The sequence below is a fragment of the Astyanax mexicanus genome, chromosome 1 (genome assembly GCF_023375975.1).
Source record: "Astyanax mexicanus isolate ESR-SI-001 chromosome 1, AstMex3_surface, whole genome shotgun sequence".
Taxonomy (NCBI): Eukaryota; Metazoa; Chordata; class Actinopteri; order Characiformes; family Acestrorhamphidae; genus Astyanax; species Astyanax mexicanus.
Window position 1 is genome coordinate 63,048,774 of NC_064408.1, and position 12,886 is coordinate 63,061,659.

Sequence of the window (12,886 nt, forward strand, 5' to 3'; positions counted from 1 at the left end):
GTGAGTAAGAGAGAGAGAAAGTGACAGTGAGAAAAAGCGAGAGACAGACTTGCAAATTATTCAATGTGAGAGCAAACCATGAAACAGCAGTCTTCTGGAAATAATGGACAGGAGAAAGTTATGTGCAGTCAAACACCAGAAATTGGAAAAAAAAAAAAAAAAAAAACAGAACACACAACAGCACTACAAAGCTTAATCGGTGTTATTTATATTCAATTTAATACTGATGTCACAGACATTTCTGTCATTCTGCTATATATAGTCAAAATCAAACCAGTACAAGACAAGACTGGAGCACTGGGCAGCCATATGGGAACAAAACATACAAAGAGGACTTTTTCAACAATTCAACAATTTACAAAGAAACCAACACTTGCACAAGAATACTTTATGTGAAAGCATGCGTACTGTATGTGCATTCAACTTACTCAACCTCTCAACAACATTTTTTTTTTTTTTTTTTTTTTTACTGTCTTTATACTCGTTATGTGCTGTTTTACAAGCCTAAACACACTTATTTCCAAGCTGCACAGAGAGATATGCGAATGTGCACTTAACATTTAAACCAACAGAGTGGGCTGCAGCTGCGAGGGGTTTTCAGTCATGAAATGATTTGATGGCAGAGATAACTCTTGTGTCCTGTTTGTGGCTACTCACACTATGCCTAATTCTTTGAAGCCTCCCAGTCTTTACCAGAAGCTCAATGACCTCAATGACTCACTCTTTATCCACTGTTGACGGCCATTATCAAACATCGAAATAAAACAGGAGGACGGTTTATTATAACATTGGACTTTCAGTGTTTCTCTGAAATACCAGCTACTAGGTTTAGGATTACTGGAGGAATCAGAACATGATGTGGACTCTCACAAGCTTTCATAACGAATCCCTAGCTGTGTTTTTTATGTACTAAGTGAGTGGAATTTACTATCACTTTGCAGTTTAAGTCATAACTGTAGAGTAAATGAGAAGCTCCAAATTCCAAAAACCGGGCATCCCCATTCAGGAAATGATTTAAAACTCCAGTACAAACAAGTATGCCAGTGACAAAAACTAGATATGGACCTGTTGTGCAAATGCCCATAACAGTGGTATGAAAAAGTTTGAGCACCTGGTAATCATCAGTTGTTCAGTTTAGCAATTTCTGTTAAATAGATCATATAACAGAAGAGCACAGTGATATTTGAGAAGAAGAGTTACAGAAAGTGTGCAATAATTCTTTAAACAAAATTTGGCAAAAAAATACATCAATATTTAGTAGATCCTCCTTTAACAGAAATAACAGCCTCTAAACACTTCCTTTAGCTTATAGAGTCTGGCTTTTGGTTGAAGGTCTTTTGGACCATTCTTCTTTACAAAACATTTCCAGTTCAGTCAGATTTGTACTTGTTCATTGCACTGTGTTCATCTGCTATATGCAGTGTTGGGAAGTAACGGATTACATGTAACGGCGTTACGTAATCAGATTACAAATTATAAGTAACTGTAATCCGTTACAGTTACTGCTTCAGTAAGTGGTAATCAGATTACAGTTACTCTAAAATAAAAGGGTTACATTGCGGTACTTCCCTATTTTTGCTCTTCCAATCCAACACTGACAAAACGCAAATAACATTTTGCGGTGAAATCGCTCTGATATGACAGGGAACTGTCTGCCAGACAGCGGCTCCACACACACAACGATACGAAATTAACTGACATTTGGTCAACGAATAAAAACGAGACGAAAATGTTTGGCAGGGACGAAATCCAATCAGAACTGATTTAGTTTTGTGAAAGGTAGGGTCCAGTTAGGAAGAGATCCAATCACTGCTACTTTAGCGAAGGTGGAGAGGCGGGACAAGCGGGGTAGTCATCCAATCAGTAACCGCCTCTCCTGCAGTAGCGCCACGCGCTCAGTTACAAACCCGGGAATTAACCTGTCGTTATGGAGCTCGACTGGAAGCTAACTCGACAGTGTTCAGCAGGGAGAGAGAGAGAGAGAGAGAGGGGAGAGGCGATATATTTCTCCTTTGACGTCGCGAAAAACAAGATAATGTGTAAACCGTGTGGAGCGACTCCATCTCCGGTAAAAACACCACTAATCTTTCAGCTTCTGCAGACCAGAGTCACACAGATCTTCATACAGGGATCAGCGTTTTAATGCTGATGTTATTTCATGAGCTGATGTGTTTAACTCAGCAGTGCACTAAAACACAGAACTGATACAGAACCCTAACTCATTAAGATCAGATCATCTGTTTAGTCTCACAGTGGGAAAGATATAGCTAGTGTTAAAGCAGGAACAGGTCAGAAAGGAACTCGATAATACAACGGAAATAAAACAATAAAATAAGTGAATCTATGAACCCAAAAGTCTGTGTAAAGTTCTATACAGCACTTTCTCATAAGTTTCTCAGTACATCCTGAGAGCATCTCTACAGGACAGTGTGTGAAGGTGTGTTTTTGATCTCATTTATAGACTGTAGCTCCAGTAGGTGTGCTGGGTTAGTGCTGGAGATAAAACTAGATCATTTAAAAGCTGTTTTTGCATCTACAACGCTGTTCAAACTATAATTTAACTATTCAGATGTTTTATGACCTGATTTCTAGAGCTAAATTTTGAATGTAAACTAGTCACACACCTATAATAATAATATACATTAAATCATATATAAATATATTTCATTTTCAAACATTAACAGTATTACTCAAGTGGTTATTAAACGTTTCATTTCGTATAAGTGTATAGTTAATAATTCAAGGGAACTGATGAAAAAGCATTTACATTTACACCCTTTACATTTTAGTCGACTAAATTTACTGTAATTTTAGTAGACTATATTCTTATGACATTAAGTCGACTAAAACTAAAAACATTTCAGATGACTAAATTGTGACTAAAACTAAATGCTATTTTCATCACAAAACTATGACTAAGACTAAATCAAAATTTGTTGTCAAAATTAACACTGGTGGCAAACCTGCAAGTAGATAGTTTACAGTTGTTGTTACATTGTTTGGTTTTAAATGGTTTTATCATCAATTTATAGAAGTGTTTCATAAAATTGTTTGATGAAATGTTTTCATAAGTATTTTTATAGAGTGATTAAAAAGGCTGTTTTATTTGTTTATCTAATTGTTAACTGGAAAGAAAAATAAAATAATAATATGCAATATGTGGTTGCTACATTTATTCAGGCTTAAAAAATGACAATATTGTAAGTAATCCAAAGTAATCAGATTACGTTACTCACTTGAAGTAATGTAACTGATTACGTTACAAATTACATTTTAAGTGATGTAATCAGTAATCTGTAAGGGATTACATTTTAAAAGTAACCTTCCCAACACTGGCTATATGATATATTTAATTGAAACTGCTGCTTCCAACAACTAATGATTTATAAAGGAAAATCATAACATTTTCAGGGGTGCCCAAACGTTTTCATACCACTGTAGATCAATTAATTGTTTTTCCTATATTTTATGCTAATACAAAATGAAATGAATTTAAACACTGCAAAGCACTGCAATAGATGTGCCACATTATTCGTCTTTAGAAAATGCATGGAATAAAATTCTTAATATAAGTAAGTTGATTCTTAGGGCAGGTTTGTTGACTGGCAGAGAAAACCCTATTAATCTACAGAAAACAGAACTTTGAATGGACGTTTGTGCATCATCACGCTTACATAAAAGCTCTGCACAAAGCTAGAAACCGCAAGCATGAGAAAAACAATGTATATATAATTTTTTGGACATTGTGGAGACAGGAAGTAAGAAGCAAAACCCACAGAAACAAAGAGGAAATTGAGGATGATTTGTCATCCTCACATAAGGAATACAGTCCATGACCAAATGAGGAATATCATTTTCTCTAATTGCCTGATATTACATACAAAAATTCTTTCACTGGAACAAACTGGTCTCAAACCACGAAAATCCAACAGACACTGTTTCTGCCTATCAAACCTTATCAATGCAATTTGCCTGTGCTTTTAGGATAGTAGCATTCTCCTGGCATGAACCAAGGTGTCAGTCTGTGGAATTTACCATACCGTTGCCTGTGTGTCTCGTCTTGAGTATGTATTACTGTAACAAACTTACCTAACAGCCAAAAGACAAGGTATGTGGAAAATTAATGAATAGCAAAACTTAAAAGATCTAAAGCATTAGGTTTATGACTATAGATTTAAATCTAGTCAAAAAACATAAAATATTCACTTAATATTCTGGTTTGGTATTTAAAAATCCTTAAACCATATACTTATATACTTATACTATACTTATATACTAATCACATAACCAGTGTTGGGCACGTTACTTTGAAAAAGTAATTAGTTATAGTTACTCGTAACTGAGTTACTAACGGAGTTACTCCACTATAAAAGTAACTAGTTACCAGTAAAAGTAACTATCACGTTACTTTTTTTTATTCACCTGTAAAAAAAAAAAAAAAGAAAATCAATTATATAGTGGAAGTGATGGCACGAAGACAGATACCGGTTCTCCTTATGAACATTTTCATCACCTGGTAAGAAACACACAATTGCAGTGTCATGAGCAAATGTCTACAATGAGCAGTTTCAAATAACGTATAGTGATTTCTAGCTTGTAGTGTGAAAAAAGTACTTATTTGAATATCTCACGAAAAAAGTAAAATGAACTGAACTTTGAACTAGTTCAGAATTAAAATTGTGAACTTTGAACGTGAACTGTTCACTTTGAGCATGTATGAACTGAACTAGAACTAGTTTAGAAAAGCTGTGAACTGGCACAACACTGTCCACAGCAATCACTGAATTGATTAGAGCATGCAAATCGTCACAATTGTGCCTCACTTCACCACGCCAAACCACGTAAACCTACAGGCACAGCGGCCAGAAGCTCAAGTTCACCGGAAAGAGGAGGGGTTAACCAGGGCAAAGCAAAGTTAAAAAAAAAAAAAAAAAAAAAAAAAAAAAAAAAAAAAAAAGTTCATTGAGCGGCTAAAGTAACGTGCAGTAACGGGGTGTCGGAAATGGTAACGGTGTTATAGTTACAGTCATAGTAATTAGTTAGATTACTCGTTACTGAAAAAAAAGTAACGCCGTTACTCCCAACACTGCACATAACAAGTGCTTCCTTCAGGCCACAAAAACTTTTACCAAATCGCAAAAATGAACCCTTTCAGAGCCTTTCATGTATATTTATGTTTTGTTGCACATAACACTTTTTGAGAGCTGTTGTCCATCAGCATAGACCGCGAACCAGCCAATGAACAAGTTTATAAACCAATGAAACAGTAGCTTGGCCTCATCCACTGCAAAACCACTGGTAAAAAAGGAGAAGTAGAGCCATTGAGGGAAATGAACAGCTATTTTTTACTAATTTAATATATTTAAAATATTACACACATGATTCCAATGCAGTGGAATTAAAAAACTATTATTTATTTTTTTTATATATACATTTTATAATATTTTAGTTAATTGGATTTATTTCCTATATAGATTCTTTAGTAGAATATAAAGTCTTATTTTCTGTGCATTACAGAAAAAAACAGCACTCTTAGAAAATAACTGATATACAGACACCATGTCATATAAGACCATTTTATGGTATTAATATAGCGCTTATACAATAGCATTAAAATTGCAATTACACCCTTTTAAAGACTTACTTCAGAGTTAAAGAGTTCATTTTTAATCATCATGCCTATTCAGACATTGTAAATGGAATAAAAACTATTTTAAATACTGTAAATAAATAAAACTAATTAAATAAAACCACATTTATTAAACATATTTGACATACCAGCTTCTTCATGTAAGAAAAGCATACTAGGCAATATCACCAAGAATAACTTTTGTACAAAAGGTTGTAATAATGTAAGCATTGTAACAAGCATATCATTTACTTAATGAACAACATATTCTAGTTGTGTTTCTTTATGACTGAGTTTAAATGAAAGAATTAGAGATTCTGTGATCACAATTAGTAGCATAAGAAAAACACGCAAGGGAGGTTACCATGGAGGAAAACACTAACTTAAATTACCATAAACAAAATTGGATCTCAAATGTGTTGAGGACCTTCTGGATGTTCCCCTGCATGACACCAGGTGACAGGTGTTGCAAAAGTTGGACTTTTTGATGAATGCACACAAGACCATATTTGGAGAAAAACAAACATTCAAAAGACATATTTAAACTGCAGCTGCTTTGCTGTCTCTGGTTTTGTGCAGCTTGCAAACCCTGAGGGTTTTACAAAATTACACCATTTTACCACTAAAATGCATTGTAACATTAAGCTTGCCATTCATGCCAGACATCTCAAAAATAAAAGAACTGAAACTCGAAATCTGCTTTGGGCTGGCCAGCAGCTTCAGAAGTGGTTAATTTAGTTGTCCTTATGCATTATGACTTGCATTTTGATGAATATCTTATTTCATTAATAATATCATAATATCATCAGAGCCATTCATTCTATAATCCAGATAAGGTCAAACAAATGAACACTTTCTCGAAATTAAACTGCAAAGGTGAGTAAAACATACTCTTGTGCTGCAAAAGTTGCCTATAATTTCCCAATTATTAAATCAGATGACAGCTGAAATTAAATGCATCCCTTAAGCAAGGGGTTTTCCTTACAAATGCACATAAACACTGCAATTTCCTGTTATGTCCAGAAGTAACCACACACCCAAGAGCACAGCTGTATTGGTTTTGTTTTTGTCTTGTTCAAGGTTGATGATAAAGAACATCTGGTGTTAAAATTTGCCCTGATCATTCAAGCCCCACCCTCAGGAGATTGCTTGTTCAATTCCTGTTGATGCTATAGCCATTCATTAGCTCCCAAAGAGAACAACTGGCCTTACCAGTTCTGACAAATGACAAATGTTTTAATCACTGTGTGCAATACTAGAACTAGTGGAGCATGGGAGCTCCCAGCACTGTAAATATTATTTTTAAGATTATTGTGAATATGAACGTATGCTTTATTACCTGCCTGGTTAAATTAAAGGTTATATAAGGAACTAAAAGAGATGTATCTATATTTTGATAAGGTGTTGATGCTCTAAAGAGACTCTGATTTAAATGTGTATTTAAGTGTTGTGAGGAAACCTTTATGAAAGTTTTGTTAGGTATACAAAATGATACATAAATGTAATTGTGTTCAAACACAATTGTGGCACAGGCATGTAAACACATGCTTGGACAGTCTGGAGTATGAAGTGATCATTTTTTTTAATTAAGAATTTGCTGGTAAGCCCACACCTGTTTGCAGAGACTGAAAATAATATTGTCCATGCATTTTCAGGTTCTTTATATGTTATTAGTATAATGCTTCTCTCTTTGTATTGATGGAGTTTGCATGTTTAGCGCCTTTAAATAAGAAGGTAATATAAATTTTATTTACTTCATATTTACTGACTTTTCCTAATTTATTGGAAACAACTGGGTAAACATAAAATGAATGTGATGGTATGTTTTTGTGTCCTGTACACATTTTGTATACATCGGTGTTGTTTGAGATCACACATTTCTGTTGAATGATGTGAAGGTCACTTTGACATGTAATTTTATAATCTTCAAAAAACTTTAGATGCCTAAAATAACAATTATATCTGTATTATTGCTAGAAACACTACCATTCAACGGGGGGGCGGAGAAAACATAATTCTCATGAGAACTTTGATATTTCTCATTCAGTGGAGGAATATATTGTTCCTCCATATATATTGATAGTTTACACAACATAGCGATGATGCAGAGATATAGGTTTATACAAATCAATTTTGACCCCAAACGTCATAATATTATATAATACATTTCTGTAGTTTAAAATAGCTGGGGTCAAATTGACGCCAAACATTAAAGATTAGTAAATTTGAACGTAATAGGAGGGTTAAATCTGTGCAGATACAGTAGGCATCCATAAACTGGCATGTATGAGTATGTCTGTTTCAAATCACAGATTTAAGGTCTCTCTCTTCCTCTCTTTCTCTCTCGGAGGGGGGAATAGGTGTCTGTGTGTGTTTACTTACATGCAGCACTGATAGAGAGGAGCCAAAATGCTTCTTTCGTCTAAGGATGGGTTTCCAAAACTGCAAACCAGAAACACACAGAAGAACACATTAAAATTAAAACTTTCTTTTCCAAGTTCTTCCCCTATTTGTCCCTCTTTCTGTCTTCACCTTTTGGCATTGTCCAGAAGAATAAGCATACTGGCTCCACCATCATCTTGGAAACTCTCATAGTGATGACGATCTGCGTTGCCGATGAGGTAATCGAAAATGGCTGTGTCAATAACATCCAAGAGACGTGGACCAGCATCATACGGAGGCATCTTCTTCACTGCCTCACAGTAACTCTCATCATACTCCCACCTAAAACACACACACACAAACGTAAGTGTATTCAAGTCAAGTCAAGTAGTTTTATTGTCAATACTGCATATGTACAGGACATACAGAGAATTGAAATTACGTTACTCTCCTTCCCAATTTTACAGCAAGTACAGATAATAGATATAATAAAGGAGAATGGGAGACACTATGTGTACAATACAGCAGGGACACAAATAGACATACATGAGACAAAAACAAGGTGCAGTGGTGTGGGGGAGGAATAGATGTATAAATATAAGTAAATAAGTAAAAATAGATATATAATTATAATATAAAAGAGTGGGAGACACTATATGTTCAATACAGCAAGACACAATAAACATACGTAAGACAATAGTGCAATATTGATGGTGATTGAGATGGAATGACAGTAAAAATAGTAAATAACAGTAGTGCAAATACAGTATATGGTATATAGCTTAAGGCTGGTAAAGTGAATGGGTGCGTAAGTCCTTAAAGTTCACAGTTTAATTAAGTGGAATTAAAGTGCGTATTGACAGTGCAAGTATATCAGTAGTGCAGGTGTTGTGTAGTGCAAGTCCGTTTGCAAGGGACCAGTACTTTGTGCATTGTAGTGCAGAGTTTCAGTACTTTATTAGTGGGGGGGTCAGGATGCTGAGTGAGTGTGTGCTGGGGGCAGGATTGGGATGGGGGGTAGAGCAGGAAGAGAGTTCAGCATCCTCACAGCCTGATGGATGGGGCTGTCTCGCAGTCTGCTGGTCCTCAGCAGACTGCGAGGATTCAGGGTATCAGCAGATCTCACAAAGTACTTACAATTTGTAAGTCAGTATTAACCAACAGCCCATTTACAAATGTGTCTTTTGATCACTAGGTTTTCCATTTAAAAGAATCTAAAGGTAAGGAAATTCTCTGCATTACCGAGGCACTGTGATTATTCCACACTGAAGATAATGAGAAATGTGTAGTTAAATGCACCAGCCTCTGAGCCAGACAGACATGTGAGTAGAGATACAGATCCAGTGTGTGAAATTGTGCCCAACAAGCCAGAAGGGATTATTCTGTGGTTAGCCACAATCAGCATGCATTTGTACAGCATACGGGAAAGGCATGTGAAGAAGCACATAAGCAACATGATTTTCATAGAAATTGAAAGTTTCTGTCAAGGCATTTTTTCTCCCTAAATTACTAACATCCATGGTGGGGTAAAAAAAAAAAAAGTCAGTAAACAAAGAACTCTATAGCAAACATGCTCATAGAACCGAATCATTTCTTTAAAATGCTGAAGTAATAACTTAAATTAAGCACCTCAAAATCTACCTACAAATTTGCATTTTCATTCCATACTTGCTTAAGATATTCCTTTTCCATAGAAATGTTCAGACAGAGAGACAGTGTATATACAGTTACATAATACATTTACTATTTATAGAGAATATCTTAGAATAATACATAAACAGAATAACACAGAACAACGCTAAATGTCTATATCTAAATATCTTTAATCATTTGATCATTTAATCAAAATCATTTAAGAAAAGGCTAAATTTTAATGCTTAAGAAGTAGTGCTGTTACTAGTAGTGAATTGAGGAATGAGTTGTGATAATGTTTTAACTCGTGTCAAATAAAAATTAGTTGAGATAATCTGTTGTTAGTACTGTTAATGAAATGTACCATTATTATATATTGTTACTATATTTTCAATTAGTTTCAGTTATTAGAAGCTTCTGACTGATGATTTGCCACCCAATAAGACACCATGTGTGAAAGTGTGGGCGTACCTGGCGAGTTTGCCTTCTCTGTAGGTGCGCCCCCAAGGGTGTCTGTGTTTCTGTAGCGGCCAGACATCAGGCAGCCAGAGAGTCACTGAGCCCTCCATGATGTCACCCTCAGCACACGCGGGCTCACTCTCTCTGCAGTAATAACACTTCCCATAGAAACACGTATTATTCCCTACAGAGACAACAGACAGAGATCACACACAGTTTTATTTGAAATATGTTAGGAAAAAAAATAATAAGGAAAAAAAATAGTAAAAAATTAAAATAAATAAATAAAATAAATACTTTAAATATATTTTAAATCAACATTTTATATAGATTAATATATATATATATATATATATATATATATATATATATATATATATATATATATAGACAATCAAAACAAATTGACACAAAAAGTAAAGAATTCAAATAAAGAAAAGATAATAATAGTAAAAGTAAAGTAAAATGATAAGAATGATAAGTAATGATAAAATGAATAATAATGAACTAAGAACTTAAGAATAAAAATATAAAACATTAGAATAAAAAGGTTAAAATTAATAATAAATAATTAAAAACAAAATAATAAATATAGCCGCAAGCGGCAATCATCGGGTTCAAGCACCAACTTGCACAATGGTGCCTACTGGAGCATTGAATGGTGATGTGTAAGAAGGTCTAATATGATTGGAGATGCCCTGTCACATTTAGAAATTATCAAGTTTTTCACCTGTTATTAATGTTGAGCAGAGGCCTTTCAACCTGATCAGTGCTTAAATTCACATGTAAATCTAGTGAACTTTGTAGGATATTCATTAAGTGAGTTAGAACTAGTCAAAAGGTGTCTACATGTTATTGGTATTGATCAGGTGGCTTCAACCAGAATGTTCACAAAGTGGTATTCAGATTGACCTTTGAACCTTTGCAGAACAAGCTGAAATGTTTGACCAAACAAGTTTAAATTAACACAAAGGAGTGAATGTTCTGATATGACATGTAATTACGAAGTTATTATAAATCTAGTTCTGAATTAAATGGCGCTTCATCAAGCACCAACTAGCACAATGGTGCCTACTAGAGCATAGGATGGTGATGTGTAAGAAGGTCTAACACAATTGGAGACATTCTGTCACATTTAGAAATGATCAAAAGTCTTTCACCTGTGATTAATGTTGAGCAGAGGCACAAAGGAGTGAATGTTCTGATATGACATGTAATGTCAAGTTATTCTTAATCTAGTTCTGTATTAAATGGCGCTTCATCAGAGTGATATTGTACAGAGGTCTTTAACATTGTGAGATTACAGCAAATACTGCAGAGTTACAGCAATTTAGGTTAGAAATTCCAAGGACGCACAGATTGCTTGATGCCTGGAGAGTATTGTATGTGAAATTTTCACAAATGTTTTTAATGAACATTTACCTAGAGACTCTACAGTGTGCAGCAAGACTGAAATGGAGGTGATAGGCCAAATATCCAGAGAGTAGTTTCAATATAGCTATTTTCAAACAATTAGCAATTATGAATGAACAAAGCACTTTTTAAACATAGTTGTATTGAGAAATTTGTCAGAGCCACTGTACTAAATATGGCAAAAACAATTAGATGTCAAAATAGTACAGCATGATTGACATATACTCGTTTTTTTGGAACAGCGCCCCCCAGTGGGCGGATTGTTTCAGCACTTTGCAGGTCACTACAGTGTCTCCACCTGAACATAACTGCCAAATATCATCCAGATTGGGCAACATTCAGCCTGCCAAAATGTCTGCTGAATGCTGATTGGCTGATGGTGTTCAGCCATGTTGATTGATTAAGTTGCCTTTTGAACATCCTTTAGAGGCTGTATGATAGATTCTGCATGCAAAGTTTCAACTTGCTAGGTTGCACGGTTGCTGAGAAACAGTGTTCCAAATTTACCTCTTGAAGTGAATGGGGCATATATCCGGAAGGACTAATTTGCATATGGCGGCCATATTGTTTACATATTTCAACTTTTTCTTAATGAATATTGAAGCGCATGCTCTCACGAGTGTTTTGATACCAAACATGCCAGGATTGGTCAAAATTCCTAGGACTAGTTTGCAAAAGTAGGTTTTGCATATTATGCAAATTAGCAAAAAATCTATATAGACGGAAGTGCATGGTCCAAATTGGAAAGTTGTTGGTATTGACCCAAGGAATCCATCAAAAAAAGAATTTTGAATGTAGGTCTTATGGTTTTTGAGTTATTGAGAAAATTGTGAAAAATGAATTTCCTTGTTTATAGCGCCACCACTTGACCAATCGGTGCCATTTTTGTTGTCCACCGAGATGCACTGACCCTACATCTACCTACCAAGTTTCATTTCTCTATGACTTACGGTTTAGGCTGCACAACTGTTTTTACAGGAGAAAAAGAATAATAATAATAATAAGAAAAATCTTAGCAAAAACAATAGGGTTCTACGCACCTTCGGTGCTTGAACCCTAAAAAAGATAAACTCATTTTAAAACACTCATTTAAAACAATCACAGGCTTTCTGATGGTGATTAGAAACAAATAAATGTAAATGATTCAGTGATCCCATCTTTCGTTCAGTAACATTTGCATAACTAAATAATATTACTAATAAAGCCAGGGATGTGCAACACAAATCACTGTACAGTTTTTTTTTTATTGGGCTCTACGGTGTTTCTAATTGCAGGGTGTTTATAATCACTGTTTGTAAGCAGATCACTTGAGAGAGATATTAACACCAGGTGAGCAATCAGAAAGTTCCTCCACTGACCTCTCTGTCTAGT

The 12,886-nt window shown here is 34.9% G+C and overlaps 1 protein-coding gene across 2 annotated transcripts in view; it reads right to left on the reverse strand.

The window, feature by feature from the left end:
• The window catches only part of fam20b (FAM20B glycosaminoglycan xylosylkinase), a 28,399-nt gene that overhangs the window by 1,320 nt on the left and 14,193 nt on the right, over window positions 1–12,886 (reverse strand). For both annotated transcript variants that reach the window (XM_007259480.4, XM_022664809.2), the window contains exons 5-7: window positions 10,115–10,286; window positions 8,162–8,353; window positions 8,012–8,071 (exon numbers count right to left, since the gene is read on the reverse strand). In XM_007259480.4, the coding sequence (XP_007259542.2) occupies window positions 8,012–8,071; window positions 8,162–8,353; window positions 10,115–10,286 (424 nt within the window). The remainder of the gene's footprint in view (window positions 1–8,011; window positions 8,072–8,161; window positions 8,354–10,114; window positions 10,287–12,886) is intronic.